Below are 21,966 nucleotides of genomic sequence, written 5' to 3'. Positions count from 1 at the left end.
CGGTCCAGGTTGTTATCACATACACCTGATTGTTACTCATAGTAGAGAATCTATCCGCCAATCCGCAGTGGAGCAGCGTGGAGGATTAACTCAGATCATTCTCTTAATATTATTAGGCTCGCTTGATCAATACTATAATTTACAATTTATTTAAAACTAAAACGAATAAACGAGATTTATATTAATATTAATTAATTTTTAGAATAATGTAAATAACAAAGTCGTATCTATGTTTTAAAATTAATTATATTTTCATGTATGCTCATAATAATATTCTACTTTATAACGTTTTTAACAAAATGGAAAAAAATGTCTTACAAACACGATTATATCTGTCTTCTATATATATATATATATATATATATATATATATATATATATATATATATATATATAAATGAATGTTTGTCTGTATGTCCTTTATAGAATCGTAAACTATGAATTTGATCCTGTCATGATCTTCAGCAGAGTGAGGTGCATGAGCCCGCAAAGGTTTATGAGTTGGTACGACAAAAAAAAAAAGAAAAGCTTTAGCAACACGCGCAGAGTACAGCTAGTTTATACAATAAACTTAATCTATAATATAAAAATGAATCGCTGAATGTGTTGCTAAGCGCAAAACTCGAGAACGGTTGGACCGATTTCGCTAATTCTTTTTTTAAAATACTCCTTGAAGTATGAGGATGGTTCTTACGGAGAGAAAAATTCTAAAAAAAAAAAAAAAAAAATTCAATTTCCTGAAAAAGTCTAAAAACAACACGTTTCTATACTCCCATATAAAAGATTTGTGATTAGTGTTGCCCAAATGCAAGAACAAGACGAGACTTAGCCAGTCTTGGTCTTGGTCTTGCGCCAATACACCTGGTCTTGGTCTTGGTCTTGGTCTTGCGCTCCCAGTTTTGGTCTTGGTCTTGGTCTTGCAGCAAGAGTCTTGCAAGTCTTGCAATTACCTATTAGTCTATTACTATTTATTAAAGTTTACTTTAAATCTTAGAAAAACGTATTAGAATTGGAACATTGTGAGCTTGAATTAACATGGCCATAGTAAAGATCAAGCAGATTAATAAATAACTGAAGATTTGATAAGAAATTCGAAAAATCAACTGACCTATATGTCGTTTTCCATGGAAGTAACTGTTTCTTAATAAACATTTATGATTTATAAGCTTACATTTGCTAAAACATGTAAAAAAACAAATTAATTACAATAACTTGACTGTATTTTAAAGAACAATACTTATCTGTCTAGAAAGAGATTGAACCCTCAACTTATAAGAAACTAGCGGCCCGGTACGTGCTTCGCTACGTATAAAGTGAAATAATAATTTAAAAAAAAATTACATCAAATTCATTTATTAATAATACAAAAAAATATTTTATTAATTGCTAGCTATTTTAGAACTTAATCCAAAACATTTGGATAAACAATATTTTCTGTTTTTCCATTTTGAGTATGAAGGTAACATAAAGTTGGCCATGTGAAAAACATGATTCCTCCAAATTCAATTATAACGTTATCGATTTAATCAGGAGTTATTTTATGTACCAGCCAAATTAATATATGTGCGTGCAGCAATCCCCTTTTTTGCCATTCGATGGAGTACATATGGCGACGCACCTCTCCAAATACACATAATTATAAAATCAAATCCATAAGTGCTTTCAATTTTTGCCGAAAAACACGTGCTGTACAGTCATGGCGATCAGTTGTTGACTGTCCTTCAAATAAATTATTTTTGATGTCATCCCACTGCGGATTACATGTAAATGTAATGAACAGATCTGGTCGACCGTATTTTCGTACATAAGACATTGCGTCTTGTGCATATTCGTTCATATGCCGTGGGCTACCAATATACGAAGATGGCAATATAGTTAAACGTCCAATGTCATTAATATTAGCATCATTCGCTATCGCATCTTGCAAATGAATATATTCTTCGGATCTTAATTTTGCTTGGTTGAAACGAATAAAATTAAGACGTTCAGTTTTTATTTTGGCATACATATCAAGGATGTACTGATGATATAGTTTATCACGTCTCAAGATATAATTGTGTGCTTGTGGATGAACCATCAATCGATACCAATAAAAATTCGTGGCACTAACTTTTTTCTGTACATATAGACCTTAAAATAAGTGCAAAATATGACTTTAGAAAATTATATAAATGAAATGTTAACACACTGAAAATAGTTCAATTATTTTTACCTGTTCGTCGATCAATCATTGGTATATTGATATGGTAGCCATCGTCACCTTTCCAATGCAATATTGGGTATTGTAATGCATCGTAACTACGATGAATTTCCGAAACACGTTGCAAATGCTCATTTCTGCGATGAAGTACAATATCACGGGATTGAAACTGATCACCAATAATTACAATTGCAACCTCGTCAATTGTCGGTGCATTGAATCGCCTTGCATGCTATCCAAAAGGTGTTCTATTAGCCCTTATTACGATTTTGTGATTATCAGATGGCATAAGATCGAGAGCAATTTTGAACAATTGAACTAATGCGTTATGCTGATGGAAAAACCTTTGTAGCCCACCAATAATTTCTCGTCTTGTATTCAAAACAATTGCACAACGTTGATCCAATTCACGATTTTCATCACCAATAAAATAATTTTGCAAAAATTGTTGATCAGCGTCGGGGTATGGCAATAACGAACCAGCTTGATGATAAATATGGCCCTGAATCTGCGATGCATTAGCTTGTGCGCGTTCATCTGCAGTCTGTGATCGTCTTAGTAATGCCACATCATTTGCATTACGCGTTTGCCGACCTATATTTGCTCGTCTGGCCCGTGGCATTTTTTCTTCATTTAAAAAATAATAAATCAAATTAAAGACAAATTGCTACATTAATAGTGGTGTATCAGTATTTACACATGAGCGTATATTTGTGTATGGAAATATACATGACCGCATACATCAATTTATATAAAAATGTCATTAAATAATTCATTTTTAAATTGACGTGCTTCCATCTGTTACAAATGAATAAAACACATATATGGGTATAATATGTTTTTTCAAGTAAAGAAACACACATGCATACATGTAATTCACTTCAACAGCTCTAAAGTTACCGTTGTTTGAAAATTTAATTCAAATAAAGCCTGTAAACGATATGACACAGACGACTCCCTAAAAAACTGAGAAAAGTACACGCACATATATACATAGCACATTTGAACAATTCAAGACTCACCGTTTGTATGAATGCACTCAACAATATGTTTAAAAATATAAACACAAAGCAATAATTATCAATTTGCTTTAATCGAAGCACGTCCAAAATTAAATGACCTCATTAATGACATAACAACAACTACTGTCAACATTGAAAAAAGTTTAAATTTGACAGCACAATCACCATCTTAAAAATAGTTTCAATTTGACACAAAAATCTCCATTAACAAAAGGATTATGTTACAAAAAATGTGATAAATGAAGAACCGCTCGACGGATTTTGTGCAAACTTCACACATACCATCTTCTAAATAGTCCGAACAAAGACTAAACATTTGGTTTGGATAGGTGAGCCCGTTCTTGAGTTATAAAATTACAACGAAAAATGGCATTGATTTTTATATATATAGATTTAATAAAAGAGTTTTACGATTTATCATTTATTTGAATAAAAAATAAAATACAACACAAATCAACAGCTTTATCATTAGGTTATGATACTTTATATCAATTTTTTTGACCAAGAATTAATACAAAGTAACCATCTGGCTGACTCATCACTTAACCTATTTCTATGTTTTCTAATTACTAATGATGCTTTAGAAAATAACCTCTCAGCAGGTACTGAAGTTGCAGGTATTGAGAGAAAATCACGGGCCATTTTCGATAAAATCGGATACTCTGTCTCATGCGTCCTCCACCAATCTAAAATGTCTTCCGAGCTGGCAGTTCTTGGTTTTCTCAGGTACTCCTCCAACTCGTCTATCACTAAGCCTTGAAGACAAGATCCAGATGACGTCGAGGGACATTCATAGAGTTTATCAAAGTCTATTACGTCTTCATCTTCATCACATACTTTATTTTCTTTTTCTGGTAATTCCAGAGATTTGTTCAGTGAGTGTAGACTTTTATATTCTTCATAAAGTTCATTGAACTTGCGCAGACTTTCTGTTTTAAGTTGCTTCCCCCACATTGTCAGGTCAAAAGTCTGAGCCTTATGCCTTGGGTCTAAAATTAAAGAAGTACAATAAATCCAGTTGCTCTTCTTGTAATGTTTAAGCATTTTGTCTCGAGCTGCTTGGAAAGCTAGAATGAGCCTTTCATCCACTTCAGATCGATTAGGTTTCTCATCTAACTGTTTTACCATGGATTCAATTTTATCTAGCAAGAGATTGAATGATACAATGACTAGCGGTAATGTAACATATTTGTCTCCACCAAGTTTTGTACTTAAAAGTTTAAAGTTTATTAGAAATTTATGTAATTTTTCGAGTACCTGCCATTCATTAGCTGTGATTTGAAAATCATTTAATTCGGTGACAGAACTGCACAATATGTCAATGCCCGCTCTCACTTTTAAACCAAATCCAATCATATCATGTGTGGAATTCCATCTCGTTGGACAGTCAAGAATGGCATTTAGATTTGATGGCACGCCAGCTGCTTCACAAGCAGACTGAAACTTCTTCTTCACTATCTCACTTCTTTTTATTTTACTGGAAATACTGCGTAACTTTGTTACAGATGTACGCGAGTCAGCAATATTTGGTGCAGATTCTTCATCTTCCTCATCCTCAGTTTCGTCTGCATAGTCTTCGTACTGCTGATCTTGCGCGTTAATGTCAGACTCACAGTGTAATGCTAAGGTCTTTAATAAATCTTGTACACCAAGGTTTAAAATGTGAGCAAAGCACCGGAAATGTTGATTGTCTGAATCAAAGTGTGGCGGCAGCTGTTTCCCCAGTTCATACATAAATTTGGTATTTGCAGTTGCGTTGTCGACCGTGATACCTTGTATTTTATCAATTATGCCATATTCCAATAAACATTCATGGAAAATCGTTGCAATATCTTCCCCAGTATGTCGACCGCGTGATGGTATAAAATCAAGAACTACAGATTGATACTTCCATTCGTTGTCTATATAATGAATAGTAACCCCGTAGTAACTCCTACCAGCAATTGACGTCCACCCATCAATGGTAAAAGACATTTTAGATGATAATTGTTGAAGTCGTTCCTTGAGATTCAATTGGAGCTCTTCAAATCGCTCTTTGACTTTCCTTCTAAGTGTAGACCTTTTAGGAAACACCATATTAGGGCAAATACATCGAAAATATACTTGTGTAGCTTTGTCATCGAAAAATGAGAAGGGAAGATATTTTTTCACCACCCAATCAACTGTAGCTGTCGTGATGTTGTCACTGCTGTTTTCCGACTGAAACAAAACAATAAATCTTGTGTTATTATTTAAAACATACTAGGTTTGAGCGTATAAGAGGAGGAGGTTTGTTGTTGTTAAATCGAGAAAATCGTTAAATTGATATTTGTTATATTAAGGTTGCACTGTACTGTAATTTACCAAAATAAAGTACTTAGTTGTTACTGGCCGATTAAATGAAAATATGGGTGTTTATAAAAAATATTTAAGACGATAATTACATACTTAATATGTCGCACCCCTAGATGAAAACACCACTAACTCAAAAATACTTACGTAAGTTAATGGCGTTTTTGAAAGTATCGCATGAATAGCTACGCAGAGTTAAAATTCTTTTAACTGTTAAAAAAATATTCTTACCTGTCCACTTCTTCCAGCGGTTACTAAAAAGCTTGTGATATCTCCACTTAATTTTGGTTTAACAGGAAGAAATATTTCTGATTCCTTTTTGTGGAAAGATATTAGATGTTTCCTTAAGCCTGAAGTGTTTCTGTTTTTCATTTTTATTTCAATCTTTTTATGTTGGCACAATTTACAGAAGGCAGTTTGGGATGCATGAATTATTTCGAAAAACTCCTCAAATTTGCTTTTGGGTCTTTTAGATCTGTGACTCAAACTCTCGTTACTCGGACTAGAATAATTTGAATCTTCGTCACTCATATTAAATTGTACACGTGATACGTTTTTAGGAAACAACGAGAATTAGTAAAAACAATTATTAAGTTAGACTCGAAAGCACAGCTCAATTGGAAATGACTGGAATTAAAATAATTCCTTTATTTATAGTACGTTTCCTTGCTTTCTACCGCGCCGCCTCGCCACGTGTCGGCTCTATGAAAAGGATACCGCCGCAAATCAAACAATGCCGCGTGCGGCGTACAAACACACACTAAATATTACCTACTTGTACAGACGCGACGCGTGAATAAAATATATGTAAAGAATTAGTGCCAATCACTATTCTTTACATATAAGTGAATGTTTTGGCGTACATCTATACTAATATTATAAAGCTGAAGAGTTCGTTTGTATGTTTGATGACAGAAGTTTTAAAATAAATAAATAAGTCCTGAACGTCACTATACCTCCAAAGTTACTATTCCTCGTGGACGAAGTCGCGGGCACAGCTAGTAAATACTTACTCTCATCATCTCTCTCAGAGATATTCGGGCTGGTAAGTAATACAAAACTCTTATCGCAGGCTTTTTATTTTATTAGTAGGTAAGTACCTACGCTTTTTATATTATTTTATTAGTTTTGTAGAATTTTTTTACACGTTTCAAGTATATTTAAAAGTGGCTACAATATTTATTAAACGGGTGATATTTGAACACTTTTTGCTATTTTTTCTTGTAAAAACTTAAGAAATATAATGACTAAATGTACAATAATAGTACCTAAGTAATTAGTTTAAAACCATATAAGTAATCAATATTATAATATATACTTACTAGAATGAATTAATATGACATCTACTACCTATCCTTACCATTTTATCCTAATCATAATACTACTTGCGTGATCAGTATAATGTATTCATTTTCATTCTAAGCACTCTGAAACTTATTTATTCTTTGGAACACCTGTAGGTACTCTTAAAATTCGAAATTATTTTGCATGAGTATACCTACGCCCTATGGCGGCAATCAAATAGTGTCAAATGTTATGATTTCGGCGTGGCGGCAACGATTGTTTTAGATTTCAAAAGAAGCCGCCGGCGCGTGTATCATAACCATGTACTTCCGAAAAGCGGCAAATTTCTTTGAGAAGTAAGTACAAAACCTTTGATGCCGCATTATCAAAGTGCCGATGGTTAAAACATAACTATGCATGCACTCAGTTTGATTTTAATAGATATTTTTTTATTCGCTATGTTTATGGTATTAGTCGTAATGCGCATAGGTCCAGTTTTTCATATTCTTTGATACAGTTTTTTGCGTCTCATAGAATTCCTAAGTGTACCTACCTATACACCGAACTGTTACACCTAACTACTCAGTGAAATAGCGCTAAGTCCTAGCTGCAAGACGCAAGAGTCTTGCAGGCTATGTCTTGTTCTTGCTCAAGTCTTGCACGGTCAGTCTTGGTCTTGGTCTTGCTAAAAATACGCGGTCTTGTTCTTGGTCTTGGTCTTGCAAAAACGCAAGAACAAGACCAAGACTGCAAGACCAAGACTGAATTTGGGCAACACTATTTGTGATAATACTTAAAAGTCAATTTGAACTTTAATACCATACGATAAAGTTTGTGTTAGGCGATACGAAGTTCGCCGGGTCAGCTAGTTGTTAATATATTTACACAAGAAGTTTAATTATATAATACTAGCTGACCTGACGAAGTTCGTACCGACATATTGTTTTTTTTTCATTTTGCAATAAAAAGTTGGATAAAGTTACCTACATAAATTTCACTAAAATCGGTGCAGTAAATTTGGAAATTAGCCAATCTGTCCGGATACAACATATATTTAAGGGGAGAATTTTCCAGGCACTTTATTTATTTTAATAATTAAAACTTTACTGCACACAAAAAAGATACAGTTTAGAACCATTAGGTACAAATAAATAAGTAGATATGCAAAGGCTGACTTATCGCTTTTGGCGATCTCTTCCATGCAACTTTTATGACTTTATTTCCTGATGTAGTTTAAAAAAAAGTCCAGGAAGAGTGCGCAAACTACGAAAGCTGGTGCTAGATAAGGAGAAGATTTAGGAATAGGAATATACAATAATGGATTTATTCATAAAAATGTCTATATATATGTAATTCTCCCCTTAAATATCGGTATGTCATATAATTTTGTTTGCAGGCAAGCGAAGAAAAACCGACTTCAATTAGGTATATCGACAAGTAATACAACGTAGGTAGCCAAAAAAAATGTCAAGTAAATACGCATTATCAAAGATTACTCCAAAAGTTGTAATCAGATCTCGATTAAATTTAAATATGACCACATGATAAACATCGGCTTTCGATTAAATTAAAAATTATCAAAACCGGTACATCCAGTAAAAAGTTATGCGGATTTTCGAGTTTCCCTCGATTTCTCTGGGATCCCATTATCAGATCCTGGTTTTTTGGTGAGCCTTTAACAAACGAAAGTCTAACATTCTTTTATTAAGTAGAAAACGTTTGTTAAAGATAAAATGCTGCTGAGAACGTTTTTAATCGCCTAAAGCAGTGTTCTCTTACCAGTTATTTAATATGTTCTTGTAATTACACCCTGAATTAATCTACGAAATTTTACATTTAATTTATTGACTTAAAAAAAGAAACATTTCCAGTAGTATATCGATTTAACATTAATCCACGAAGTCACGTATGGAGCTCGGAAGAACAAGGATGCGTTACTGTCACACAACTCAAAGTTGGATATTTACAAGTAGGTACTTCTAAGACATAGTGCCATGCGCCGAGATGAGTTGAACGATCTATAAGTGGTTGTCATTATATCAAAGCCTAACGCACTGAAACTAGAAAGAGATGTTCATATTTCTAGAACGCATAAAATATTTAACTATATTTTGATACTTTCTTTTGCACCTTTCTATTTTTTCACCTTTTTATTTATTTATTTATTTATGTTTATTTATTTGTAAATATGTATAATATTTTGTATAAATAAAATTTTACATTTATTTATTCTTGCATAAATATAGTCAAACACTTTTACGTAGTAAAAAAAGGAAAAATTACAGCAGTACAGAAATAAAATTAAAGAAAAAGTAGTTACAATGACAGCATGCAAAGGCGGTCTTATTGCTTTAAGCAATCTCTTCCAGACGACACCAGCCGGCCTAGCATGCGCGCCACGACAAAATTTTGTCTACCCCTTTTCTCGTATTATCTCTCTATGTCTACAGTAGCTAACATGCGTGCACGCGATACTCTTCTCGTTACGTCAAGAAGAGATAATCATTAAATTTTAGTGATCTGTGATATTTATCTCTACGGAAGCTAACATGACATCGTAATTTTGTCGAATTTTGTCGTTTTAGGAAGAGAAACTTCTCGTCTTCAATATTATCGACGAGAAAGACGATAAATAAAAAATAAATAAAACCGGGTGCCTATTTTTTGTATACCATGGCGTTTCCCTATTATAATTATATAATTTCGGTATACGAAGAGCGGGAAATGCGAAAAGTCGAGTGAAGTGTGCATATAATGACACAAAAAACGTATTTGCGCCCTGTTGCTTCTTATTCTAAATAATAATAATAATAATAATACTTTATTTCAGACCAAAGTATAAGTCCATATTGGGTTAGTACAACAAGACAAGACAACATTCAGAATAAAAAACAAAACAAAATTATATTAAAAAAATCAATAACTAAAAATAAAATTAAATAGAATAAAAGTAAAATCAATAATCAAAAAAAAAAAAATCAAAAATTCAAAAAATTTTAAAAATTAAAAAAAAAAACAATGCGTGATAGAATTACAATTATCTAATGTGCGACAAGATATAAAGCACAACACGAGCATATTGTTTTACATATATAATTAAATTCATTTACTTACGCCGTTTTATTTTCCATATTAGATTTTTTAAATTAGATATACACTTTTTATCTTAGCCAAAAGGCCGAGAACATTGTTAAATAAAACATGTGTCACTCGTTTGAAATTGGTCAATAACCTTGTAAATTCAACTTTACGACATAAGATATAAGAATGATATTCAGTTGGGATTATGGTTGATAATGTTTCTCTACTCGACAAGGCGAAGTCTTCGGAAGAGAATTTTGTCTCTCGTAGTGCGCATGTTAGGGTAATCGAGAAAATACGCGATGTAGACATTAACTCTCTCTCTCGTCAAGAGATATCTCGTTGTATGCATGCTAGGCCGGCAGGTAAAAGGAGATTATTAGTAACAAAGTGCCGGATTGTGCAAAAGTAAGTTGTGGTAAATATAATTATACATACATAAAAGCATATAAATACAGCAAGCATACATACACATATAGAAGAATGAGATAAACATACAAAATCACGTGAATAAAGTTTTTTGTGAATAAACTTTTTAGTGTAAAACATGTAAAAGACTACAGGTATAGTAAGCCTTTATCACTGCACATTTGCTATTATTTGTTTGAATGTAGTCGGAAGTAGAACCAGCACATAATTTCCTAGTTAATTAAATCATAAATTTAACGACCCATAATTTGGTCTCACTTATTAAGGTCTATATTGGTTAGGATGTACCTGTGTGTCGATATATATATATATATTTCTTAGTTATTCATATGTATTATAAGAAATATTATGTTATGTTTATTTTTATTATTTATATAAGTATACAATAATATTATCTTACTAATTGTAACTACACCTATGCCTGTCTGTATTCACTGAACATGGTGTCCTCCGCAACACGGTTGTCTGGTAGAGATCGCTTTTTAGCGGATAGGATCGCCAATTTTAAAAAGCTAAAATTACTCGTATGTTCTGAATCTAAAAATATTGTATTTGTCCTTGGTATATAATAAAGAAAATTTATTATTATCATTATTTTGATATTTTACCATCAAAACAATGCGTTGCAAAACAATACAACTTCATTATTAACTTAGTGTATGGAAGTATCTATGATGCGTTTTTTGGTATTCGTACCAAACTGAAGTTCTCTAATTCAGAGGGCAGTCTCAACTGCGTAGCACGCAAAGCAGTTCAACTGGATAGCCAAGAGAAGAAGTAAAAACTTCCATATTTTATCCCTATTATCATTTTTTATTCACTTACTGTTAACTAAATGTAATTGTTTTTCTTTACACAATATTTATTTAGTAACATTAAAAATTGAAACATACAATGTAGATGAGTTTCTTAATATATACTTTTTATATGCATCTAATGTTAATGTAATAAAAAATGTAGCTATGCTGCAATAATGACAACCTTAATGCTAAAATATTAAGATACATTTTCGAATGCAGTATACAGCGACGTGATTAGACTATTAAAACGGTAGATATTGAATATTTTGTAAGGAAGAATTTATTACTGTCAAATTGTGATCCAACCAACTATTTCTATTTCGAATATTGTCATTTGTAGTACAATTAATTTTACTCAAACAAACACATTCTGATAAGTGTAAAAGTCTTAAAAATTATTAAAAAGTTATGAAATTTATCATCTTCAAGAACGACGCATCTTCTATTAAGCTAATTTTCTGCAATTTAAAATTATTGTCTTGATTAGGTCATAAGTCATGCATGGTCTGTGACTATGAGAAAAAATTTACAACCAAACATTTTGTTTTTAAATATAATCTTGTATAAGTTGATTGTATTCATATCTCCATATAGTGTTGTTACATATTCTCTCAATAATAATATATTCCTTGCATCTTAAGACAGGTAAGGCTGAATAAAAAATAAAGTTAACAGACGATATTTATTCCAGCGTGTTCGCAATATACTCGTAAAAATAAGATACAATGACAATATCTTATATAAATAAAAATATTAACATTTATGGGTGGATGAAACATTTTAATGAGGAACTCTGTTTTGGAACAGATTAATAAGTTTCATAATTTATTATTAGTGGTATACTAATGTAGGTATAGATGTGCATGTTATACAACACAAGAAAATATAGTTTTTGTATTTGTCTTATCATAAAGCATGCTTAATGTTTGCTGTTGGGGAAAGGCATGAATTTTTTTTTTTATGTGGAAGAAAAGTACAGACAGAAGCAGGCTTCGTAGCTTTGGTTTCGATTTGATACCGGTGATGGCAGCTGCTTCGGCGAACACAAAAAATAAATATAGTATGGTTGGAATCAGATGTTTTTATTCTCTAAATCTTTTTTTTTTTTTTCATTTAAATAAAATTACGTATTCTTTTTAATTTTTTTAATTGTTAATACCGCCTATGAGACATATTTAAATAAATACATATATTACATGAAAAAAAAAATACATTTTTAAAGCTTTTAAGAACTCTTTTAAGTTAAAAATAGAGGTCAACTTGTTTTACTTCAGAATTTGATGTGGACAGATTGTGAAAAAATATACATACTTAAATTAACGCCTGCAACTTCGTTTAACTGGTCACTTCTTTTTAATTTATTTCCCGCCAAATATAACCGAATATAATATAACTTTATAAAAAAAAATGTTACATGAAACCTTGAACGGAACAGTCAACAGACTTATTAAGACAAATTTACTTGTCGAGTGTTAATTATACGTTCATCATATTCAAACTTCTTAAATAGGATATGATAATTTCCATATAAATCTGCCTATAATTCTTGTTTTTTTTTTTTTACATACTTGTCAACGACAAGTTATTCTTAAGATATTATTACAAACAAATTGCGTCTTTATTAAACCCGGAAATAATGCGAATTTCGAGGACAAAACATGCAAATTAAATAGTGTTATTAACGGTCAAATTTGATTTTTTGAACGAGTTACATCTGCTGATTGTATCGTAAGGAATAAAAATCGATTGGTAGATGAATATCGTTTTAATTTATTATCGGCTAGCGTGTCTGTTATTCGAAACATTGTTACTGCTATGGGTTTTACGTATTCATGAGTACGACACAGCAGTTTTTAAAAAGTGTCTTATAACGAGCAATTTGTAACCTTGGTATATCACGCTAAAATATTTATTCGATTTAGTAATGGAATGTTTATAATTACAGTGTCTGATACACATACAGAAAAAGAGACTAGGGAACCGTTATATCACATTGTTTGTCAAAAAATTAATACCTACTACTATTTCTTTACACGTGCTGTGTGGCTACGGCACTAAAGAATTTAGCCACCCCCTCTCTTCCCGTGGGTGTCGTAAGAGGCGACTAAGGGATAACAAGGTTCCACAACCACCTTGGAACTTAAGAAGCCGACCGATGGCGGGATAACCATCCACCTGCTGGCTTTGAAATTCACAGGCCGAAGACGGGCAGCAGCGTCTTCGGTGCGACAAAGCCAGTACTGCGGTCACCAACCCGCCTGCCCAGCGTGGTGGCTATGGGCAAAACACATGAGTTCACGTTATTTTTGGCGTAAACTTGTGGAGGCCTATGTCCAGCAGTGGACTGTATAGGCTGTAATGATGTAATGATGAATGATGATTTCTTTACACCTACGTCTTTTCACATATGAGTAATTTCTGAGCATGATATCCTGTCTTAATATTTTTACATTTAAATAGATGACCTAACCAATGCAACAAACACCTCCAAGCCTCTTCACGTATATTGATCCTTGATTCTATTGCATTTACCAACTCTTTCAGATCATTAGGATTAAATATATTACAAATTAAATCGACTCCAAAAAAGGAGGAGATGCTCAATTCGACTGTATTTTTTGATGTAGGTATGTTAAAGATAGTGCGTAACATGTGATCCCATTAAAATTAAATAGAGTTTTTTCAAGTACTTTTTTAATAATCTCTCCTAATGCGTATAATTTACTTGACCACTTTTTCGTCGTTCGTCGTTGTTAACACCTCATAACTTTTTATTGGGTAGACCGATTTCTATGATTATTTTTAACAAAATTCAATAGAGGAGATTGCTGGTACTTGTCGCAATGTCTCGGTGAAATTTATTTAAATTTGATGAGTACATTTTGAGTAATTTTTGATATACTTGTCAATTTTTTTAAAATAATTATAATATATCTTTAAACCTTTTAAGATATTTATAGTTACTATGTAGGATCTTATATTACAAAGACTTTAAACAAGAAGTACTTAAGACACGACCTGCCTGAGTGAAACGAATGGATTTCGCGGGGGACGATTTCGAATAGTGCGATCGACTGTGACCGAACACGATTAGAAATGTTGCTTACGACATCTGATTAAATGCTTATGCCTATTCCATTTTATAATAACACCATTATTTAAACCTGACCTAAGCGTACATACTTGGTCGCAATATGCCAATCTATATTTCATTTACATGTTAAGATGGAGGTAACTGAAAACAATGAGTTTATGTATGTATAATTAACTACATTATACACATACTGTAACTATACTATACATTGCCAATAGCTATTCATGAAGGTTAAAAAAGTAATTACCTAACTTACTTTTTTAAAACGAGGCTAAGCTTTGCTTTTGTTTCAATTTATTAAATTTTTAAATTGTAAATAGTTATAAATTATATTAAAATTAAAAAATACACTAATTTTGTGTTTCTATTTATTTACAGTAAAATATAACAAAAATGAGCCTTTAAAAAAACAAACAAATTTCAATAAAGCCGATCGTTGTTGACGTTTGACATAATATTTTACACTTGTCATTATATATTTCTCACACGAGAGATATTTAATTCTACTAAATTAATATTTGGTATTTCAATAACGTTTTAATAAACATACTTACTTTAAACGAAGAACGGTCCTCCAGAGTGTAAGCGTTCATTAAATCAATAGCAATAATGTTAACCTTGAAAAGCACATTTTTCTAGAATAATCGAAATAATTCCAATTGTATAACGTAAATACGATTAAAAAAAAACTTAGCACAATACAATTAAGTTTATATCACTCATAATATTTGAATCCACAATGCGTCATTATTTTACCACAATAAAATTATCATCAAAAGATAATAACAAAACGTTGATATATAAAGCCATTATATCTTATATCTTTTCATATCTAAAAGGTTGTAAAATGAATTTAGTAAAACGCGACAGCAGTAACTACACGTAAAACCCAAGCAACGTTGTGAATTCTAGAATACTGAATGTCTTAATCCTCCTTGTTTGCACACATTATTGAGGAAATTGCAGGGATTCACTTGCGTCACAAAGTGCTAAAGAGATTTGTACCTGGATTCAAGGTAGGTACACCATATATATGCCTGTTTGTGTTACTTTCCTCACATTTATTTTTCAAACAACTACACGGTGATATATAATGTAGCGTAATTTGTTATCAGTGTAAATTTTTTAAGGCATTATTTTTTATCATAATCTCTATTAGCAATATAAATCAGAATTGGAATATGTTTGAATATTTCTTTTCATAAATAACCAATGCATAGCGAGAAAGCATCGATTTAAAATCATCCTAATCAAAACGATTATACTATAATAAATTTATCTTACTCACATTATACCAATTTTCAGTAGAAAACGTTACTTCAAATTACATAATTAAAATTTAAAAAGCCTTTTTCATCATCATCATTATCATTTCAGCCTATCACAGTCCATTGCTGGTCATAGGCCTTTATCACACTCCACAAGTTCTCGACAAAAATGGCGTGAACTCATGTGTGTTGCCCATATTCACCACGCTGGGCAGGCGGGTTGGTGACCGCAGGTTAGGGCTGGCTTTGTCGCACCGATGACGCTGCTGCCCGTCTTCGACCCGTGTATTACTATTATTTAAAAAAAAAATACTTTTTATTTTTAATCGAATTAAAAAAAAAGGAGGAGGTTACTCAATTCGACCGTATATATACATATATATTTTAATGTATGTTTGGGGATAACTCTGTCGTTTATGAACCGATTTTGATAATTCTTTTTTTGTTGGAGATATCCCTAGTTTAGTACCATCATAAGAAAACCAGGATCTGATGGTGGGATCTCAGAGAAATCGAGGGAAACTCTCGAAAATCCGCATAACTTTTTACTGGGTGTACCGATTTTGATGATTTTTAATTTAATCGAAAGCCGTATCTAGTAGAAAGTTATGCGGCATAATACAACGTAGGTCGACGAAAAAAGCGTCAAGTAAAAACGCATTATTAGATATAACTCGAAAAGCAATTGTTAGATCTCAAATAAATTTAAATAGGACCAATTGACACACACCACCTTTCGATAAAAAAAAAAAAAAATGTCGAAATCGGTCCACGCGGTCAAAAGTTCTGATGTACAATACATAAATAAATAAATAAAAAATACAGTCGAATTGAGAACCTCCTCCTTTTTTGGAAGTCGGTTAAAAATATTTAAATCAATTATTATTTAAGTAGTTGACTATGACGACATTTTTTTTAAAAGCAGAAGCCGGAAATGGTCTTTATACTCCTATGTCTATGCGTATATAAAATGACTGCGAGAAATCCTGGAATTATATAGATGTATTCTTGACCTATTAAAAGCGTTTGATTGTATCTTGCCAGAAGGTAAAAGGAATTAGAATGATTAGACGATTGTAATAATTATTTCATGAATTAATCAATCATTTATGAAACAATGATTTCAAATTTGTTCAAAATCTTTAGTCCCTATAGACATAGGAGTGTCTATTCCACCATATGGGTATTCCACAAGGATCTATTTTAGGTGTGAAAATTTAGAATTCGCGACACTTAACGTAATTAAACATTTGCAGAAAGCATAGTACTCTTGGGAACAACACTTAAAACTTTAGTGGAAAATTTGTTTATTGCTTTGTGGCAGACATTGAAGCGATATTTATATTGCTTAAAAATTCGAGTTATTTAAAACCTTGGAGTTGACTCTTTCAGGGGTTATATAAAATGCTTAAATATTATTTATCGCAGCCATATATCCTATATATCATATGTAAATAAGATTAACTAAGAATATACTTCTTACTCTATTACTTACTGTCTTTTAGAAATCAATAAAGCATGATTTAATAAAAGAATTAATTTTTAGTTTAGTTTTTTTTTTACGTCATGTTACTTTTGTTAGTAAAAACGCTTTACTGAACCGGTAGTAGATTAATTTGAAATAAAATTATTTTTAAAGAAATCAATTTAATCTCATTAAAAGTAATTAGGTATATCAGATGCAGAAAACAGTAATTTGGATTCAATTTTCGTTCACTTAATTAATTATTATTTTGCTCAAAACAAAAAATTACTTAGTATAAAAATACAAATATACAATAACATGATGTAAATTTTTGAAAATAATTTTTGCAACTAGGTCGGCAAACAAGCGCTCACCTGATGGTAAGAGATTACCGTAGCTTATAGACGCCTACAATACCAGAAGAATCGAAAGCGCGTTGCCGACCCGATCCCCAATCCCCCCAGGAGCTCTGGTCACCTTACTCACCAACAGGAACACAATACTGCTTGAAAACAGTATTATTTAGCTGTGGTCTTGTGTAAGGTCGAGGTACTACCCCAGTCGGGCTGCTTCATATTGTGAGCAGGAAATTCCTGCTGTGCCCTACTTCAGTGATTTTTTTTATTATCAGTTTCTACTTATGAGTACCGACAAAATATATATTTTCGCGCTAAAACTTTGTTTGTTTATACAAAGAAAAATGTTTTTTTTTCCCAATGTATAAACTCCCCAAAATTTCAGAGTTACCTTATTCAGAAATAACAAATTGTTTACGGGTGAAACCACAAAATACCTATTCATATAAAAAGAAAATTGTAGACAGTTTCTTTTTATATTGTAAATGACCAGGAAATCTTGTTTAATGAGAGTACTGTAACAGACAGGGCGGCGACAATTTCTTTGATACCTCCCAGATGGAGATGTTGAATAATTAAAGCGACTAGACTGTCACTCCGTTTAACAGGCAGTCAATTAGACGGTTAAATGACGGAGTTTTTGAATTCTATTACGACGTATTATTAGCTACATTGTTCCATAATAGTTATCGAACCTAAATCTATTTTGGTAGGGTTTGAATGGAAGGAATATTCTTTACAATGACTACCTAAATTATGACCAGAAAAATCATAGATTAGCAACATGTTATGTAACCACATGATAATCTATAGTTTTTCATATCACCATTTAACTTTATTCTGATGTTTTGTAGCTAACCACACCGTATCCAATAAATAACCAGCGTCGTGGATTGAAAGCGCATTATTCCAGTACAAATTTTTAAACCGGGTTGTACGTAAAAACTTTATATTTTAAAAAGTATGTAACTTTATTACCTACTGCTCATTGATCAATAAATTTTATAGATCACTGGGCAAGAATCGATCATCTCTACTGTACCTACCTCCTATTTTAATTTTGATATTAAATAGAGCTTACTTTCTTAAGTGTTTTGTTTTAACTAACGCAATTAGTTAACTCAGAATATTGGATTTGATAGGTACGAGTATGATAAAAAAACTAAGTCAGCTCAATGGTGATTGACTGAGTGATTGGTGAGTGATTGAATGGTGAATGTGACCCATTAACGATATGTCAAGAATGTTTTTAATGTACAATACATTTATTTCTACTACTATTTTTGTAATGCAAATATATAGAAAAGTTTTCATTTCGCTCGTATTTCTCCGACTTGATTTACATATACTATTATTTTTCACAGGAGTTTTGTTAAATAACAATAAACTATAGCTTATATCACCCCTGAATAGTGTAGCTTTCTGTTAGTGAAAGAATTTTCATGATCGGATCAGTATTTGCGAAGATTACCCCCCTACAAACAAACAAATTTAGAAACTTTACCTCTTTATAATATTAGTATGGATAAATATTAACAGTTTATACTGGCTATCGTACTATACTGTCTGCCGTCTAAGTAAGGGTCTCAACAGTAACATAATATACATTAGTTACAGAAATCAAAAGGGTGAGCTTGTAAAGATTGTCGTCGAATTCATCACGGAGAGGGCTGATTTAACAAAGCTCAGTTACTTCTTCCCTAGGTCAAGTTTGAAAGCTTAAAACCACCGAAATGAACATACTTTTACGATACATCTTTTCATATATGAATTAGATATTTATTTATATTATTAATATGTAACACAGAACAACTTATGTTTTACAAGAAACCTCTGCGGAAATCGCTAAAATAATTTATAGATATATCTAACCATAATAGTTACGGGGTAGGAATCTCTCAGGAATCATCTTAATATGTATATATAAATGACGCGATTCATCGATTTCAATCAAATTTGCACACCGTGTGCAGTTTGGTCCAACTTGAAAGATCGGCTATATTTTATTTTAATATGTTATGTAATTATTATATTTAAGAAAAAAAAAATATGGCGGTACGAAGTTCGCCTGGTCAGCTATATAAAATGAAATGATTGTGAGTAACAAATTTTTCAATGAGATGCTAGAGCGATTTTTCGAGAAACATAGTTATTAAAAAAAAATACAGTCGAATTGAGAACCTCCTCCTTTTTTGGAAGTCGGTTAAAAACGCCCATGCAGGCATCTAAAAGAACATGCATAGCGATGGTAGAGTTAATAGAAGTTATGGGGTTTCGTTCAATGAGAAAAAATATAGTTTTTTTTGAACTATAACAGGTTATATACGTCACCTTATTAAATAGTCTAAAATATTAACTAGACGTGATCTGATGAGATTCTTTACAAATATTATTTTAACCTTTATTATAAATCCAGGTTAGGTATTGATTAAAAATAAATAAGTAAATAATAAATAATTAGTCCAGTGTTAATGTAATTTTTACGCCTCAATATATCTTAAGTGTATTCCGTTCATATCGGAAGTAGAAATTTTAGCTTCATTTTTATTTTTAGGCTTTTGATTCCATATAATATAAATAAGTATTCCATTGTTTGCGGAAATCCTATATGGTAAAATAGGAGATTAGTCCAAGAAATATGACTAAGGTTTCTTATATTTTAAAGTTGTATAAACGCAGGTCCGTCACTTTGCTTAAATATTTACCCACTAGCAAATGGGCCACTAATACGTTACACCCATTACTATCGTCAGAGAATGCGTCATTCTTTTGCACTGTTTTGGCAGCACTCCATAAATTAGTTTGCTCTTGAATCTCAGCGATTGAGATAATCAGCTGATTTCGTTGAGTTAAAATGAACTGAAAAATGGTGAAGGACATGCCGCTAGAGACCGAGGCCAGCAACTTAGCATTCGACAGAGCGAGAAATCAACTCAACTTTATAAATGACCAACTTGAACTGGTTTTAACTGCTTTATTCCTTCTTTTTATCAGAATTAAACAAGATAAATATATAGTCCTGGCTCGCGACCTTACTTATGAGTGATGTCAATCTCTTTGTGCCGTTCACATTGCAAAAGGTGCATATCAAGCTATTGTGAGAAATAGACACTGCAATTCATATTGGATTACCGCTTCTTAGTGTGGTAAGAGTGTCAAGGTACAGTAAATATCACAATGTGTTCGTTTTGATCGTTTTACGTGAGGTATTGTTTTTTTATAAAGAAAGTGATTAACGAATTAATAAATAGGTAGTAATAGCTATACAAAGAGTAGAGAATAAGATTATTAAAAAAAATCCAACAATTTCCATAAAAAAAAATATTAAGGATTCTGGATTTCAGAACTTTTACCTAAATTCAGATAAAGTGATTACAAAGTAGCTTGCTAAGAACCGGGTACTATAAACATGCCCATTCATGATGCTGGTGACCCTGAGTGTTAGTGACGCGGAACACAATCTCTCCTCTTAATAAATTCTTATTACACAGCCGTTTCAATATAGTTTTCAAGTTCATTACATTTTCAAAATTTCGCACTTCGATAAACGTCAAAATTAATTATTATCAAGTTAATGTTTAGAAGATATAAATATAATTAAACTAACGATCCACTTTGAATAATAATTATAAAATAATTAAACTATTAAGGTAATTAATAAAACAATAGATAGTATATGAAGGCTTTTTTGTCGCAATAATACATTTAAAATAGAATTTTATTTTTAAATACCTAATACTTAACAATTAATAAAGTTGAAATTCGTGTGGCAAAACGTTAACAGGAGTAAATACTCCTGTTTACGTTTTGCTATCATTAGAAAGTACGACTTGACTCTTGAAGTATAGCTCACCTGCACCGCATGAGTTTTTCCAAAAGTCGTAGAACTTGCTGCACGAACACATTTCGAGCGTCACTCCCCACACAAGCAAATTTATTTTTAAACTTCACTTCTAAAGTTTCGCAACGTTCTAGTCAATACGCGTATGGGACGATTTAGTTGATTTTAATTGCCGGGAAAAGCTTTAGATGTCTAGTAAACAGTAGCGTTGTAAACAAGTTAATGTAACGGCTTAGATTGCGGTCGCCACTGTACCGTTGGAGCGTAGAAAGCTGGGAGTGCGTGTCCACGTTTGTGGACAGTCATCGTACCGGACGGTACGTCTGAGAGGACGGTCGTGTTTAACGGTAGCGTCGCGCGCGTGTACAATGCGTGAGGCGCGGCGCAACGTGCAGCCGATGCGGGCGCCCTCCAGTGACTGCCGCGCGTACGAGCGCGCCAACGGCTACGACGATTGAATCGGATATTTAAACTAGACGAATTTCGCTTCGTGATGAGATTGTTACCGTTGATGAAATTGACGGAGCTATATTAAATCGAATATTTAATACGCGTGAAATTACAATTTGAGATCCGCAAATGTACACTATAATGGAAACGTATGACACGTTAACGTTTACGTTATCACATGTTAACTGGAAAACATGTTCTTTAAACGTTTTATAACAATCAATTAACAAATGTTACTGTATAAAAGAGTTCAACGACATGAATATTTGTATTAATTGTATTTTGATAATAGTAAAAACTTTCACATTCAAAGCAAGAATCACTTTCGTTATATCACAAGATATA

At 32.2% G+C, this 21,966-nt stretch overlaps 1 protein-coding gene across 1 annotated transcript in view; it reads right to left on the bottom strand.

Moving 5' to 3' along the window:
- LOC123656749 overlaps positions 1-21,639 on the bottom strand; it is a 47,851-nt gene extending 26,212 nt beyond the window's left edge. The window contains exon 1 of the mRNA XM_045592409.1: positions 21,184-21,639. Within this exon, the coding sequence (XP_045448365.1) occupies positions 21,184-21,235 (52 nt within the window). The 5' untranslated portion in view covers positions 21,236-21,639. The remainder of the gene's footprint in view (positions 1-21,183) is intronic.
- Positions 21,640-21,966: the final 327 nt, after the last annotated feature.

This window comes from Melitaea cinxia, chromosome 9 (assembly GCF_905220565.1).
Source record: "Melitaea cinxia chromosome 9, ilMelCinx1.1, whole genome shotgun sequence".
Taxonomy (NCBI): Eukaryota; Metazoa; Arthropoda; class Insecta; order Lepidoptera; family Nymphalidae; genus Melitaea; species Melitaea cinxia.
Note: the sequence above shows the minus strand (reverse complement) of the source record. Positions and strands in the feature narration are given on the sequence as shown.